At 39.5% G+C, this 17,534-nt stretch overlaps 1 protein-coding gene across 10 annotated transcripts in view; it reads right to left on the bottom strand.

Annotated features, from left to right (window-relative positions):
- The window catches only part of tpk1 (thiamin pyrophosphokinase 1), a 79,635-nt gene that overhangs the window by 51,667 nt on the left and 10,434 nt on the right, over positions 1–17,534 (bottom strand). For 5 of the 10 annotated variants that reach the window (XM_036934625.1, XM_036934632.1, XM_036934629.1 and 2 more), the window contains 3 exons: positions 2,428–2,502; positions 2,148–2,297; positions 1,357–1,426 (listed from right to left, as the gene is read on the bottom strand). In XM_036934625.1, the coding sequence (XP_036790520.1) occupies positions 1,357–1,426; positions 2,148–2,297; positions 2,428–2,502 (295 nt within the window). 10 annotated transcript variants of the gene reach the window in all.

Here is a 17,534-nt window from a genome sequence, read left to right as displayed (position 1 = left end):
GATCTACAGCTGAGGTGGGAGACTCTGTCCATAGGACAACAATCAGTCGTATATTGCACAAATCTGGCCTTTATGGAAGAGTGGCAAGAAGAAAGCCATTTCTTAAAGATATCCATAAAAAGTGTCGTTTAAAGTTTGCCACAAGCCACCTGGGAGACACACCAAACATGTGGAAGAAGGTGCTCTGGTCAGATGAAACCAAAATTGAACTTTTTGGCAACAATGCAAAACGTTATGTTTGGCGTAAAAGCAACACAGCTGAACACACCATCCCCACTGTCAAACATGGTGGTGGCAGCATCATGGTTTGGGCCTGCTTTTCTTCAGCAGGGACAGGGAAGATGGTTAAAATTGATGGGAAGATGGATGGAGCCAAATACAGGACCATTCTGGAAGAAAACCTGATGGAGTCTGCAAAAGAGAGAGACTGGGACTGGGACTGAGACTGGGACGGAGATTTGTCTTCCAACAAGACAATGATCCAAAACATAAAGCAAAATCTACAATGGAATGGTTCAAAAATAAACATATCCAGGTTTTAGAATGGCCAAGTCAAAGTCCAGACCTGAATCCAATCGAGAATCTGTGGAAAGAACTGAAAACTGCTGTTCACAAATGCTCTCCATCCAACCTCACTGAGCTCGAGCTGTTTTGCAAGGAGGAATGGGAAAACATTTCAGTCTCTCGATGTGCAAAACTGATAGAGACATACCCCAAGCGACTTACAGCTGTAATCGCAGCAAAAGGTGGCGCTACAAAGTATTAACTTAAGGGGGCTGAATAATTTTGCATGCCCAATTTTTCAGTTTTTGATTTGTTAAAAAAGTTTGAAATATCCAATAAATGTCGTTCCACTTCATGATTGTGTCCCACTTGTTGTTGATTCTTCACAAAAAAATACAGTTTTCTATCTTTATGTTTGAAGCCTGAAATGTGGCAAAAGGTCGCAAAGTTCAAGGGGGCCGAATACTTTCGCAAGGCACTGTATATACAGCACCAATCAAAAGTTTGGACACCTACTCATTCCAGGGTTTTTCTTTATTTTTACTATTTTCTACATTGTAGAATAATAGTGAAGACATTACAACTATGAAATAACACATATGGAATCATGTATTAACCAAAAAAAGTGTTGTATTTTATATTTGAGATTCTTCAAAATAGCCACCCTTTGCCTTGATGACAGGTTTGCACACTCTTGGCATTCTCTTGTGCTCTGATTATGATGGGGTCCCTGATGAATGTTCTATCACAAAAGGGGTGCCCAGACCCAAAACGTTTGAGAACCCCAGAGTTAATGTATCTGTCCTTTAGGAAGGAGAGAAATATTCAAACACACAGAGTGGCTACTTGTACCTGTCTTGTTGTCCAGCGGTGATGTCATACAGGTGGTTGGCCGCACCATCTGCACACGCCCGCAGGAGAGCTACAGAGAGAGAGAGAGAGACCTTGCTTAGCTGAAAGAGGTGGACGAATCTTGCTAAGATGTATATGTCTGTTTTGTGTGCAAACAACTTTTTGCTTTTATTTCCTATTGCTCCCAAACATAATGCATGTAACATAATGCATGTGTAACAATAGTAATATTAAAAAACTCCCTTCTAATTTTACCCAAAAACAAAATATGCGGTCCCCAGATCCAACTTTTAATGTTATTCGTATTTTGGGGAATTTGAAGCATTCCGTTTGCAAATTTCACAATTTATTAATGCTATTCAAATTGAACCTGCGGCTTTATTAAGGAGTCTGTTTTTGTGTCATGGGGAAAGACTGCATAGGAGCAATAGAAGCATTCTCTAAGCACCTTGTTTAAAATAACCAATGCATTCAGCAGAGAGACATATTCTGTTTTAAACACACCCGTGTGTCACAAGAGTGTGTGTACTGGCAAACACACCGTGATAAGGAATGTAGCGCCCTTCTCTATAGGAACTTTCCCACTCTCAAGCACAGATTCAAAACATACCCCCAACAAAAAGGTGTGAGACAGCCATATCAGTACAGACCTAACAATGCTGTCTTAACTTTACACTGAAGGATACATTTTAGAATTTGATTATTAGTAGAGATGAGCACTGATATGGAAAGATACCAAGAAAGATCAAGATACCAATAAAAACGGTGTAAATGTTCACTTCAGTATTCACCCCCACAGCTCTGCTGAGTCCAGACAACTGCTAATTGGCCAAACGGCCAGGTGTGAATATTCTGGAAGCCAACCAATCTCAAATCATCCACCTCTGATGGGCCATCAGCAGGGCAATTAAGTATGCTGACTTGATAGCCTGCACGAAGGTCTGAGAAAGAGTTTTGTGCAACGGTCATGTATGCTTTATTTCACAATAGTGTAAGCTAAGAGGAAAGAAAAAACAATATTATTGGTATCATATGAATGATCAATGTATATAAAAGCTACAAGATGAATACCTTTACTCCAGAGTGTGTGAAGACTGTCTTTTTCCAAAGGCTGGTTGAGAATGATCAGACATATTTTCTGTGTGCCTGTAGGGAGGCAGGGAGATCATTACTTGCATTTGTTACACAATACCAGATCTATTCTGAACCAGACATGCAGGTCTACTTCAGAAAGGTACTGTAAGGCCATAAACTGCTCTTCCTTCCACAACAGCTCTGAGAGAAATCTAATTCTACTTTAACACTCAGTGCTCTTGTTGTTTTAATAGTTTTAACCACAATGATAATGAGCCAGACAGGAATCACGCTTTGGTTCGGAGATTAAACAGAAATTAGTTTGAACATCACCTACAGTTGGGGGGTGTGGGTTGATAGTCAGAACTATTTGCCTTTTGGGCTCCATTTTACAACAAGAGAATTCAATCATTTAAATGTTTTAGAGATATCAAATGCTTGCATCAGACAGCTCATTTCGGTTGAATGCAAATGAGTTGTGCAACTGACTAGGTATCCCCTTTGCCCTTCTCCTTCCATAATGACTCACAGTACATCAAGAGGTATCACTATATGCAGTAGACTCCGTTGCACTGCACTCCAGCAGGTGGCAATAGTGCGCTATTTTGACTACGATGTGCATGGCTATATAACTAGTATGAACCACCGGTAGCTAGTTAGCTAGCATTCTCTACAAAAATGCCTACATTCGAGGGCCTCACAAGTAGGGCAGCGGTATGAGGCACTGATTCGCAGTGTTAGAGGCATTACTACAGACCCGGGTTCGGGTACGTAGCGGACTAAAGAATGTAGAGAAGCAGTGAAGTGTAGGAACAGGGCTTTCAGAATGATGAAAAGGTCCCATAATTACCAGCACCTGATTCAGAATAAACAAGCACAAGCAGCAGTAAGGAGGATCATTAGGACAGCTAAATAAGGAGGTGATGGTAGCCGTTTTCTTCAATGTAGAGATGGCCTATGATATGATGTGGAAGGCAGGCCTACTTATCAAGCTGAATATCATGGGGGTTGGAGGAAGGGCTTATAACTGGATAAAGGATTACATTTTTGGGCGATCATTACAAGTGAGGGTGGAAAGCTTTATGTCAGAAAGCTATGAGGTAGATAATGGTACCCCCCAGGGAAGTGTCATTAGTCCTTTGTTATTCTTCATTATCACTGACAATGTATTCTCCCAGTTGAGATCTGATATTGGGATGTCATTATTTGCAGATGATGGGGCACTGTGGAAGAGAGGGAGAAATATTATCCATACAGCCAGAAGAGTTCATGAAGCGATTAGTGAAGTTGAGCGGTGGTCCCTCAGGTGGGGATTCAAGTTCTCAATTGAAAAAACACAGACTGTTTTTTTCTAGAAGGAAGGTTGGGGAGGAAATTTACTTGAAGCTGTATGGAAGGAATCTGGAGAGGAAGGTGTTTAGGTTCCTGGGTGTCTGGTTTGACACTCGAATGGCAGGGGCGGACCATATTAGTGTCAGAGTAGTTGCTTGTCAGGAATGAAGTGAGGGGCAGATAGAATGGCGTTGAAAATGCTATATATAGCACCTTCAGAAAGTATTCAGACCCCTTGACCTTTTCCACATTTTGTTACGTTACAGTCTTATTCTAAAATGGATTAAATAAATACAAATCCTCTACAATCTACACACAATACCCCATAATGACAAAGTGAAAACCGGTATTTAGAAATGTTTGCAAATATATTACAAATAAAAAACAGAAATACCTTATTTACATAAGCTGAGGAAGAAGCTGTTGAGGAGTAGATTCAGTTGTATGTGAACATTTAAAAACACAATACTATGCTTTCTTGAATATATACACAGATGGATCTAAGGACCCTAAACCAGGAAGGACAGGTGCAGCTTTAATGTTCCTGAGTTTAAGGTGGAAGTGATAAAAAGAGCAACGGAGTTATTGGCCAAACTATTGGCTGTGGAGTTGGTGGAGGAAGTGAGGCCAAACAGGGTAGTCATGTGCTCTGACTCCTGTGCAGCACTGATGAGCTTAAAATTAATTTGTGTCTCAGATCAGAAAGGATGTTTTGTGTGAGGTTTTGCAGTGCTTGTATAGGGTGAAAAATATGTGGGTATTTGTGATGTTCCTCTTAGTAACAGCTCATGTGGAAGTAGAGGGGAATGAGGAGGTCGATGTTATCGCCAAGCAGGCTCTAAAACATCTTCATGTTGAGATAGAACTGTTAATCAGTGAAGTAGAAGCCAGGGGGTTAATAAAAACAGGGGTTAAAAACAAATGGCAAGATTTGTGGATAAGGGAGGGAAATTAAAGACACCTGTATAAGATCTAGGAAAAGGTGGGTGCAGGGAGGTCCTCGGGCCGAGAGAGAAGGGAGGAAAGTGTAATCACAAGGCTGAGACTGGGACATACAAGGCTAAATAGTACATTGAAAGTGGTGGGGAAACATCCGACTGTGAGGTGTGATCATTGTCAGGAGGAGATGGAGACAGTGGAACACGCTCTATTTCAGTGCCAGAAATATGGGAGGGAAAGGGAGAGATTGTTATTAGATTGGAAGAGTAATGGGGCGGCAGCGTAGCCTAGTGGTTAGAGCATTGGACTAGTAACCGGAAGGTTGCAAGTTCAAACCCCCGAGCTGACAAGGTACAAATCTGTAGTTCCTGAACAGGCACTAGGCCGTCATTGAAAATAAGAATTTGTTCTTAGCTGACTTGCCTAGTTTAATTAAAATAAAAAGAGCAAGGATTAAGTGAACTGCTGGGGAAATCTTCAAGGGATGTAGTATTTTATTATGTACTTCATAAGTACTTTTCCCTAAGGAAACGATAATGTTGGGTAGGATTTAGACTTTCACTGTCTCTAGTCCACACACCAGTCCAGTTAGTACCTTAAAGTTGGTTTCCAATTGCCATATAAAAACCACGGCTCATTCCAGAGAGGATTTTCTGACAAGGAAATCTGTACGCAGGATAGAGTCATATAATGGGAGCAAAAGGGAGGAAGTTATGTTATCTAGGATGAGATTAGGGCATATGGGATTGAATTCCTCTTCGAAATTGATAGGGAAACATGGTACTGGAATGATTAATGGCTGTATGACAGAGGAAACGGTTGAACAAAAGGAGAGGTTGTTTGACAGGGTCAGACGTTGCACTGGAATGGGGAGTGGGTGGTATTTTGGGTGGGGGTGATGGGAGTAGTGAGGTTTGTAGGAAATTATTTTATTTTATTAGAAATTCAGAGTTAGTGGTATAGATCAGTGGTTCCCAAACTGTGGCGCACGCCAGTTAAAGTTTTTTATTTAGGTTTTTTAGCCAATAGATATTGTTGTCATTTTTTTGTCACTCAAATATCACATGAATACACATTAGACATGAAAAAATTTACAGAATTACAAGAACATTTGCTTTAAAATGTTCTTTGCATCCCATGACAAAATGTGTAGAATTGCAGAAAATAAGCTTTAAACCTGCTAAATTCTCTCCACCAACAAGAGGGGTGTGAACAGTTTGTGTCATGAACAGTGCTTGTGCTCATAGAAATCGATGTGGCGTGTGCGCGCGCAGGGGTGTGTGGGATGTTCCCCAATGCTAAAAGGGGGGCTCCTAGTGAAAACATTTGGGAACCCCTGTTATAGATAGGTTGTGACTGGCCTTGCACTCTAGTATAGTAGGTGTATATGCACCCGTCAGTTGGTTGCAATCCGCCAATAGAAACTTAAAGAAGAAGAGGATTCGCTTGGTAAGAGCTCTATGTAGTGTATAATCGCAGAAGTATACCCCGCTGCTAATCAATAGCTTGGAGCAGCTAGCCTCTCCATCTGGGTGCTATGCTGTCCCCCCACTCGGTTTGGCTTGTGCCATCTCGTTTGAGTTTTGTCCTTGTTTTGATTACTTGTGACAGTGTACCAACCTGGGAGATACTCGGTTTGGTTGACCAGTACTGTATTGCGGCACTGAGGGTTTGTCTTAGTTGTCTGTGCGACTTGTCTGTCCACCGGGAACCCTCACGGTTTTAGCATTCAAGTTTGGGGACCACGCTTACCCCGCAAGATAGAGAGACGTACTGTATGTTTGGCTCCAGCGGACTTGCAGTTCTCCCCTGACCTAGGTGTCGAGAGGCGCCCCGTGTTTTCATCGCTCATGGAACGCAGCCATCTTGCTACACTCTTTTGTGCAGGGTTGCCATGTTTGTGGTTTTCAGACGAAATTAGGCTACGCTGAAAACGATGTCGTGGGTGAAAATGTATTGGTGAGCTACTTCTAAATTGCACTGCGGGCGCCATGGCATTTATATATTTTGTATTTTTTTTTACTATATATTTCACTGTTACTTGCTGCTGACTATCAGGCAGTGAGCAGGCTGTTAATGAGTGAGTGAGTAAATGGTGAGGAGGGGGAGGGTCAGGGGGGTGTGTGCATTGAGAGAGCACTGGTTGAGAGAGTGCTGCAGCAGAGCCAGCTGAGTCACGAGCTGTGTTCGATTACCCATAATAACATACTGTATACTACATACTTAATGAGTATATACTACATACTATTAGTTCATTTCAGTAAACTTGTTGTAATCCTATATATTTTAGTAATTTTAATACCAGCCCCCGTTCCCCGCCTGAGGCCTTTTGGTAGGCCATCATTGTAAATAAGAATTTGTTCTTTAACTGACTTGCCTAGTTAAAGAAAAAATAATAACTATATCCATACTATGACCAATAAGCATACTACACATTAACAATTTGTGTCGCAAATAGTATGGTTAGTGCGGTTATTATGAGTATTCAAACACAGCTACGGAAACAGAGCAGCACGCACGTCGTGACAACTTTTTTTATACCAGTTGTTGGTAGGCTATTTAGATTGGTCATTATGGAGACACCCTTTTTCCATGAAACATCAAGGCGCTAGAACTGATATGACAGCGACAAAGCATTGGAAAACAACTTTAGGCGCACTACAGCTCTTTAGATGAGTCCACAAAGACCACACTTAAAAACACGTTAAATGTGGAGAATGATAGGGTACATTTTCATATGTTGGCTATTCATTTCTATGCCATTGTAGGCTACTGTAATCTACCATTTGATACAATAAATATGTTGAAATGACGATATCACTGTAGCCATTGTAAATCAATTTGTGCCACTTGTGTAGCTTACCTGGAGCTGGCAAACTGATTTAATAAACAGCCTATAACGCTGTTTGTTGTTGTTGTTATTATGAAATTATTAATGGCCATGTTTAGTTAATTAAATTGAAAGTTATCCATTGTGATCATGGTCACAGCTCTATCGCAACACTTAATGTCAGTTTCATTGTGGACTTTTCCTTGAAATTCGATGTTGGGCTATCAGTGGCTATAAGCTACCTGCATCTAGCTCATCAAACCATGGCAAAGTTAAATTGCAATTCTAAACCCAGATTTTAGTCAGTAGCCTACGCCTATTGAAATAACAAGTCAATCTTGCAAATAGGCTATTTATAAACATCTGGCACATAATAACGGCACAATTGCCAGAAAATAGCCTAACAATTTTTTGAAGTTCGTTCAAAGTGTTTCTTGCACAGAGATTTGGAAATCCTCTGTCCAACTTTCATCACACAAACTCTCCAGCCGGGGAGTTTGGGTGACCCTAAGCACACAGCCAAGACAACGCAGGAGTCGCTTTGGGACAAGTCTCTGAATGTCCTTGAGTGGCCCAGCCAGAGCCGGGACTTGAACCTGATCGAACAACAGCTACAATACCTATTTTGCCAATTGGCCTGGACACATTTACTGCCGATGCGGAGACCCACCGGCCCTTCATGACTGGACTACCGACGTAATCTGCCAGAGGGGGTTATTCAACTGGCCCCTCCGTTGCGGCGTCCCCTGAATGCCCATCTGCCTGCCTGCTAGCCGCGGCCCGCTAGCTGTCTAGCCTGTTACGGATGATGCGAATTCTCGCAGCTTTTCGCAACTTTATGTTAAAAATCGCACAACATTTCAACGTCCTGCTACTCATGCCAGGAATATAGTATATGCATAAGTATGTGTGTATAGAAAACACTCTGAAGTTTCTAAAACTGGTTAAATCATGTCTGTGGCTATAACAGAACGTGTTCAGGAGTAAAAATCACCAAAAGCACAAAAAAAATATTCATCCGCCAGTCTTTGAATTGTCTAAGGCGATAGAAAATAGATGAGGTTCCGTTTACAACGCCTACAGCTTCCACACGATGTCGCCAATACTGGCATTTCATTGCGAGTTTATCCTTGGTGGGATGACGTATAGGCACTTCCTGTCTTGGGGTGCACCCAGGAAATTATGAAAGTGAAAAAAATGGACGATGATTTCAAGACTTGCTGCTATCGAATACAGATCGCCCCGTGATCAATTTGATCGATTATTAACGTTTATTAATACCTAAAGTTGGTTTACAAAAGTAGTTTGAAGTGATTTGTAAAAGTTTATAGGCAACTTTTTTAATTTTAAAAAGTGACGTTGCGTCTTGTAATGGTGAATTTTCCTTGGATCAGACGGCCTTCATAAATGGACATTTTGGGCATACTTTGACGGATTTAATCGGATTTAATCTGACATGTTGGCTAGATTCACAACGAGTGTAGCTTTAATTGAGTACCTTGAATGTGTGTTTTAATGAAAGTTTGAGTTTTATCGAGTACTACGAGTGGCGCTCTGAAATTTCCGCTGACTTTGGTTCCTGTACAGGAACCACAATACGTAAGAGGCTAGAGCATATCGGCTGTTAGCTGAATAGGTCTATTAGGCCAATTTTTTGGGCCACTATACCTATTTTTGCCAATTGGACTGGTCCCCTTTACCAAACGGAACCCTACTAATCCATCACGAATTGTCTACCGACGTAAACGCACGAGGAGGCTATAAACAGACTTCCTCCGTCACGTAGTCCCCCTCTGAGGCCCATCTGCTAGCTTGCTATCCCTGGCCCGCTAGCGTCTTGTCTCCAACCAGCCTCACTACTCACTGGACCCTTATGATCACTCGGCTACGCATACCTCTCCTTAATTAATGTCAATATGCCTTGTCCATTGCTGTTCTGGTTAGTGATTATTGTCTTATTTCACTGTAGAGCCTCTAGCCCTGCTCAATATACCTTATCCAACCCTTTAGTTCCACCTCTCACACATGCGATGACATCACCTGGTTTAAATGATGTTTCTAGAGACAATATCTCTCTCATCATCACTCAATGCATAGGTTTACCTCCACTGTATTCACATCCTACCATACCTTTGTCTGTACATTATGCCTTGAATCTATTCTATCGCGCCCAGAAACCTGCTCCTTTTACTCTCTGCTCCGGACGTGCTAGACGGCCAGTTCTTATAGCCTTTAGCTGTACCCTTATCCTACTCCTCCTCTGTTCCTCTGGTGATGTAGAGGTTAATCCAGGCCCTGCGGTGCCTAGCTCCACTCCTATTCCCCAGGTGCTCTCATTTGTTGACTTCTGTAACCGTAAAAGCCTTAGTTTCATGCATGTTAACATTAGAAGCCTCCTCCCTAAATGTGTTTAATTCACTGCTTTAGCACACTCTGCCAACCCGGATGTTCTAGCCATGTCTGAATCCTGGCTTAGGAAGATCACCAAAAACCCTGAAATTTCCATCCCTAACTATGACATTTTCCAACAAGATAGAACTGCCAAAGGGGGCGGCGGTGTTGCAATCTACTGCAGAGATAGCCTGCAGAGTTCTGTCTTACTATCCAGGTCTGTACCCAAACGATTCGAGCTTCTACATTTAAAAATCCACCTTTGCAGAAACAAGTCTCTCACCGTTGCCGCTTGCTATAGACCACCCTCTGCCCCCAGCTGTGCTCCGGACACCATATGTGAACTGATTGCCCCCCATCTATCTTCAGAGCTTGTGCTGCTAGGTGACCTAAACTGGGACATGCTTAACACCCCGGCCATCCTACAATCTAAGCTTGATGCCCTCAATCTCACACAAATGATCAATGAACCTACCAGGTACAACCCCAAAGCAGTAAACACAGGCACCCTCATAGATATCACCCTAACCAACTCTCCCTCCAAATACACCTCTGCTGTTTTCAACAAAGATCTCAGCCTCATTGCCTGCATCCGTAATGGGTCTGCGGTCAAACGACCACCCCTCATCACTGTCAAACGCTCCCGAAAACACTTCAGCGAGCATGACTTTTTAATCGACCTGGCCCGGGTATCCTGGAAGGATCCCGTCAGTAGAGGTTGCCTGGTTATTCTTTAAAAGTGCCTTCCTCACCATCTTAAATAAGCATGCCCCATTCAAATTTTTTTTAACCAGGAACAGATACAGCCCTTGGTTCTCTCCAGACCTGACTGCCCTTGACCAGCACAAAAACACCCTGTGGCGTTCTGCATAAGCATCGAATAGCCCCCGTGATATGCAACTTTTCAGGGAAGTTAGGAACCAATATAGACAGGCAGTTAGGAAAGTTAAAGATAACTTTATCAAGCAGAAATGTGCATCCTGTAGCACAAACTCAAAAAAGTTATTGGACACTGTAAAGTCCATGGAGAATAAGAGCACCTCCTCCCAGCTGCCCACTGCACTAAGGTTAGGAAACACTGTCACCACCGATAAATCCACGATAATTGACCATTTCAATAAGCATTTTCCTAAGGCTGGCCATGCTTTCCACCTGGCTACCCCTACCCCGGCCAACAGCCCTGCACCCCTCACAGCAACTCGCCCAAGCCTCCCCAATTTCTCCTTCACCCAAATCCAGATAGCTGATGTTCTGAAAGAGTTGCAAAATCTGAACCCCCCCGGCCTCCTGGGTGGCGCAGTGGTTAAGGGCGATGTACTGCAGCGCCTGCTGTGCCACCAGAGACTCTGGGTTCGCGCCCAGGCTCTGTCATAACCGGCCGCGACCGGGAGGTCCGTGGGGTGACGCACAATTGGCCTAGCGTCGTCCGGGTTAGGGAGGGTTTGGCCGGTAGGGAAATCCTTGTCTCATCGCGCACCAGCGAGTCCTGTGGCGGGCCTGGCGCAGTGTGTGCTAACCCGCACCTACCTGCCCGTCCAGTCACTACTCTGGACGGTTCTGACTTAGAATATGTGGACAATTACAAATACCTAGGTGTCTGGTTAGACTTTAAACTCTCCTTCCAGACTCACATTAAGCATCTCCAATCCAAAATTAAATCTAGAATAGGCTTCCTATTTCGCAACAAAGCATCCTTCACTTATGCTGCCAAACATAACCTCGTAAAACTGACCATCCCACCGATCCTCAACTTCAGCGATGTCATTACAAAATAGCCTCCAACACTCTACTCAACAAATTGGATGCAGTCTATCACAGTGCCACCCGTTTTGTCACCAAAGCCCCATATACTACCCACCACTGCGACCTGTACGCTGTCGTTGTCTGGCCCTCGCTTCATATTTGTCACCAAACCCACTGGCTCCAGGTCATCTACAAGTCTTTGCTAGGTAAAGCCCCGCATTATTTCAGCTCACTGGTCACCATAGCAGCACCCACCCGTAGCACGTGTTCCAGCAGGTATACCTCACTGGTCACCCCCAAAGCCAATTCCTCCTTTGGCCGCTTTTCATTCCAGTTCTCTGCTGCCAATGACTGGAACGTACTGCAAAAATCACTGAAGCTGGAGACACATATCTCCCTCACTAGCTTTAAGCACCAGCTGTCAGAGCAGCTCACAGATCACTGCACCTGTACATAGCCATCTGTAAATAGCCCATCCAACTACCTCATCCCCATACTGTATTTATTTATTTATCTTGCTCCTTTGCACCCCAGTATCTCTACTTGCACATTCATCTTCTGCACATCTATCACTCCAGTGTTTAAGTGCTATATTGTAATTACTTTGCCACCATGGCCTATTTATTGACTTACCTCCCTTATCTTACCTCATTTGCACACAATGTATATTGACTTTTTTTCTACTGTATTATTGACTGTATGTTTGTTTATTCCATGTGTAACTCTGTGTTGTTATATGTGTCAAACTGCTTTGCTTTATCTTGGCCAGGTCGCAGTTGTAAAATAAAGGTGAATTAAAAAATGTAAAAATCTCTGGAGAGACCTGAAAATAGCTGTGCGACGCTCCCCATCCAACCTGACAGAGCTTGAGAGGATCTGCAGAGAAGAATGGGAGAAACTCCCCAAATACAGGTGTGCCAAGCTTGTAGCGTATTACCCAAGAATACTCGAGGCTGTAATCGCTTCAACAAAGTACTGAGTAAAGGGTCTGAATAATTATGTAAATGTGATATTAAAATTTTTGCTTTGTCATTATGGGGTATTGTGTGTAGATTGATGAGGGGAAACAATATTTTATCAATTTTAGAATAAGGCTGTAACATAAAAATGTGGAAAAAGTTAAGGGGTCTGAATACTTTCCGAATGCATTGTACACTAGGTTTGTTACCACTAGATTAAAAAGTTTGTTCAATGGAGAATCTTCATTGGAATTGTGTCAGTCAGCAGGACTGTAACTTCGCTAGTTAGCTAGCTAGGCTTCATGTGGGTCAAGGAAACTGGCCCAAAGTATCTACTACCTAACTAGTTAGTTATACGTGTAACTCTTCCAAGAAAACAAATACCAAACGATTACTGAAGGCGAGTTCATTTTTGGAGTTCTCAGAACAGCTTTCAGCATGAGAATTGTGAAGACAAGTGAACTTTATTGGGTAAAGAATGCTGCTCTCTTGATTGAACATTATTATTGGCTACTTACTAGTGCACTTGTCGTCAATAGTCAATATGCTAGCAGGCATGCTATTGTGTAAATACACAAAACCCTCTCAAAGGCAGGCACTCAACTCGGCCTACTTTAAAAGGTTATTTTATTTATTAGACATTTTGCAGGATGACATCTCTTGAGATGTACCATCTCTTTTGCAAGTGTCCAAAGAAACATTTAAAAAACAACACAATACTTAGTAAGAAGAATAATATGGCAACTACTGTCTAATAATAATAATAAAAATGTACATAAACAACATAGAAAAGTTGTTGTACAACTACGAATAGGCCTACAACTAATAGAAACTACTGCTACAACTAATAGAAACTACTGCTACACCTACTAATACAACTAATAAAAACTACTGCTACAACTAATAAAAACTACTGCTACACCTACTAATACAACTAATAAAAACTACAGCTACAACTACAACTAATAAAAACTACAGCTACAGCTACAACTAATAAAAACGACTAATATAACTAATAAAAACTAATAATACAACTAATAAAAACTACTGCTACACCAACTAATAAAAACTACAGCTACAACTACAACTAATAAAAAATACTGCTACAACTAATAAAAACGACTAATAAAAACTACTGCTACACCTACTAATACAACTAATAAAAACTACTGCTACAACTAATAAAAACTACTGCTACACCTACTAATACAACTAATAAAAACTACAGCTACAACTACAACAAATAAAAACTACAGCTACAGCTACAACTAATAAAAACGACTAATATAACTAATAAAAACTACTAATACAACTAATAAAAACTACTGCTACACCAACTAATAAAAACTACAGCTACAACTACAACTAATAAAAACTACTGCTACAACTAATAAAAACGACTAATAAAAACTACTAATACAACTAATAAAAACTACTGCTACACCTACTAATACAACTAATAAAAATTACAGCTACAACTACAACTAATAAAAACTACTGCTACAACTAATAAAAACTACTAATACAACTAATAAAAACTACTGCTACACCTACTAATACAACTAATAAAAATTACAGCTACAACTAATAAAAACTACAGCTACAACTAATAAAAACTACTGCTACACCTACTAACACAACTAATAAAAAATACAGCTACAACTACAACTAATAAAAAACTACTGCTACACCTACTAATACAACTAATAAAAATTACAGCTACAACTAATAAAAACCTCAGCTACAACTAATAAAAACTACTGCTACACCTACTAACACAACTAATAAAAAATACAGCTACAACTACAACTAATAAAAAACTACTGCTACACCTACTAATACAACTAATAAAAATTACAGCTACAACTAATAAAACTACTGCTACACCTACTAATACAACTAATAAAAACTACAGCTACAACTACAACTAATAAAAACTACCAATACAAATAATAAAAACTGCAGCTACACCTACTAATACAACTAATAAAACCTACTGCTACAACTACAACTAATAAAACTACCAATACAACTAATAAAAACTACTGCTACAACTACAACTAATAAAAACTACTGCTGCAACTAATAAAAACTACTGCTACAACTACTAATACAACTAATAAAAACTACTGCTACAACTAATAAAAACTACTGCTAAAACAACTAATAAAAACTACTGCTAAAACAACTAATAAAAACTACTGCTACAACTAATAAAAACTACTGCTAAAACAACTAATAAAAACTACTGCTAAAACAACTAATAAAAACTACTGCTAAAACAACTAATAAAAACTACTGCTAAAACAACTAATAAAAACTACTGCTAAAACAACTAATAAAAACTACTGCTACAACTAATAAAAACTACTGCTAAAACAACTAATAAAAACTACTGCTACAACTAATAAAAACTACTGCTACAACTAATAAAAACTACTGCTAAAACAACTAATAAAAACTACTGCTAAAACAACTAATAAAAACTACTGCTACAACTAATAAAAACTACTGCTAAAACAACTAATAAAAACTACTGCTACAACTAATAAAAACTACTGCTACAACTAATAAAAACTACTGCTAAAACAACTAATAAAAACTACTGCTACAACTAATAAAAACTACTGCTTCAACTAATAAAAACTACTGCTACAACTAATAAAAACTGCTACAACTAATAAAAACTACTGCTACAACTAATAAAAACTACTGCTAAAACAACTAATACAACTAATAAAAACTACTGCTAAAACAACTAATAAAAACTACTGCTAAAACAACTAATAAAAACTACTGCTAAAACAACTAATAAAAACTACTGCTACAACTAATAAAAACTACTGCTAAAACAACTAATAAAAACTACTGCTAAAACAACTAATAAAAACTACTGCTAAAACAACTAATTAAAAACTACTGCTGCTACAACTAATAAAAACTACTGCTACAACTAATAAAAACTACTGCTAAAACAACTAATACAACTAATAAAAACTACTGCTAAAACAACTAATAAAAACTACTGCTGCTACAACTAATAAAAACTACTGCTAAAACAACTAATACAACTAATAAAAACTACTGCTAAAACAACTAATAAAAACTACTGCTGCTACAACTAATAAAAACTACTGCTAAAACAACTAATAAAAACTACTGCTAAAACAACTAATAAAAACTACTGCTAAAACAACTAATAAAAACTACTGCTAAAACAACTAATAAAAACTACTGCTAAAACAACTAATAAAAACTACTGCTAAAACAACTAATTAAAAACTACTGCTGCTACAACTAATAAAAACTACTGCTACAACTAATAAAAACTACTGCTAAAACAACTAATACAACTAATAAAAACTACTGCTAAAACAACTAATAAAAACTACTGCTAAAACAACTAATAAAAACTACTGCTAAAACAACTAATAAAAACTACTGCTAAAACAACTAATAAAAACTACTGCTAAAACAACTAATAAAAACTACTGCTAAAACAACTAATAAAAACTACTGCTAAAACAACTAATAAAAACTACTGCTAAAACAACTAATAAAAACTACTGCTAAAACAACTAATAAAAACTACTGCTAATACAACTAATAAAAACTACTGCTAAAACAACTAATAAAAACTACTGCTAAAACAACTAATAAAAACTACTGCTAAAACAACTAATAAAAACTACTGCTACAACTAATAAAAACTACTGCTACAACTAATAAAAACTACTGCTACAACTAATAAAAACTACTGCTAAAACAACTAATAAAAACTACTGCTAAAACTACTAATAAAAACTACTGCTAAAACAACTAATAAAAACTACTGCTAAAACAACTAATAAAAACTACTGCTACAACTAATAAAAACTACTGCTACAACTAATAAAAACTACTGCTAAAACAACTACTAAAAACTTCTGATAAAACTACTAATACAACTAATAAATGTACCTATAATATATACATATATATTTACAAATATCTTCACATGGTGTGTCATGACTTCCGCCGAAGCCGGCTCCTCTCCTTGTTCGGGCAGCGTTCAGTGGTTGTTTTGTCTTGTTCCCCGCACACCTGGTTTTCATTCCCCAATCAATTCATATGGATTTATTCCTCTGTTCCCCATGTCTTTGTGTAGGATTGTTTTGTGTTACGTGTATTTTGATATTGTTACGCGCATTACTTTTTGTCTATGTTCCGTGTTTTGAGCACACTTTGTGCTGTCATTTTGACCGGAATAAAAAGTGCACCTGTTCACTACACTCTGCTATCCTGCACCTGACTTCGCCTCCGATACACACTCCTAACATGGTGATGTTTTTATTAGTTAAAAACACAAACTATTTGTTCTTACATTTGAAAAATTATGGGCCATAAAGGTGGATGGATTTCCCATTGAATTCACACTTAGGATAGGTCCTACACCATGAACATTCACACCTGGCATTATAACCCATCTGCAAGCAGTTGTCTGGACAGAGGCATGCAAGTGAAAAGAAAAGCATACATTCACACATTTGTCTGGGCGTCCATTGAATTCATATTGAGTGGGTAGGATTAAGCCCTCAGAAAATTCACACCTGGCCAAATGGCCAATTCAGCATTTTACAGTGCAAGCATTTGACTTGCATATACACTGAACAAAAACATAAACACAACATGTAAAGTGTTGGTCCCATGTTTCATGAGCTGAAATAAAAGATCACAGAAATGTTCCATAAGTACTGAGGAGTATTTCTGTCTGTAATAAAGCCCAATCATTCTGATTGGCTGAGCCTGGCTCCCCAGCGGGTCGGTCAGCCTGGCTCCCAAGTGGTCCTATGCGCTCCCAGGCCCACCCATGGCTGCGCCCCTGCCCAGTCATGTGAAATCCATAGATTTCCATATATGAACTGTAACTC

This window comes from Oncorhynchus mykiss, chromosome 11, assembly GCF_013265735.2.
Source record: "Oncorhynchus mykiss isolate Arlee chromosome 11, USDA_OmykA_1.1, whole genome shotgun sequence".
NCBI classification, from domain to species: domain Eukaryota; kingdom Metazoa; phylum Chordata; class Actinopteri; order Salmoniformes; family Salmonidae; genus Oncorhynchus; species Oncorhynchus mykiss.
The sequence above is the reverse complement of the archived record's forward strand: the minus strand, read 5'-3'. Positions and strand labels throughout refer to the sequence as shown.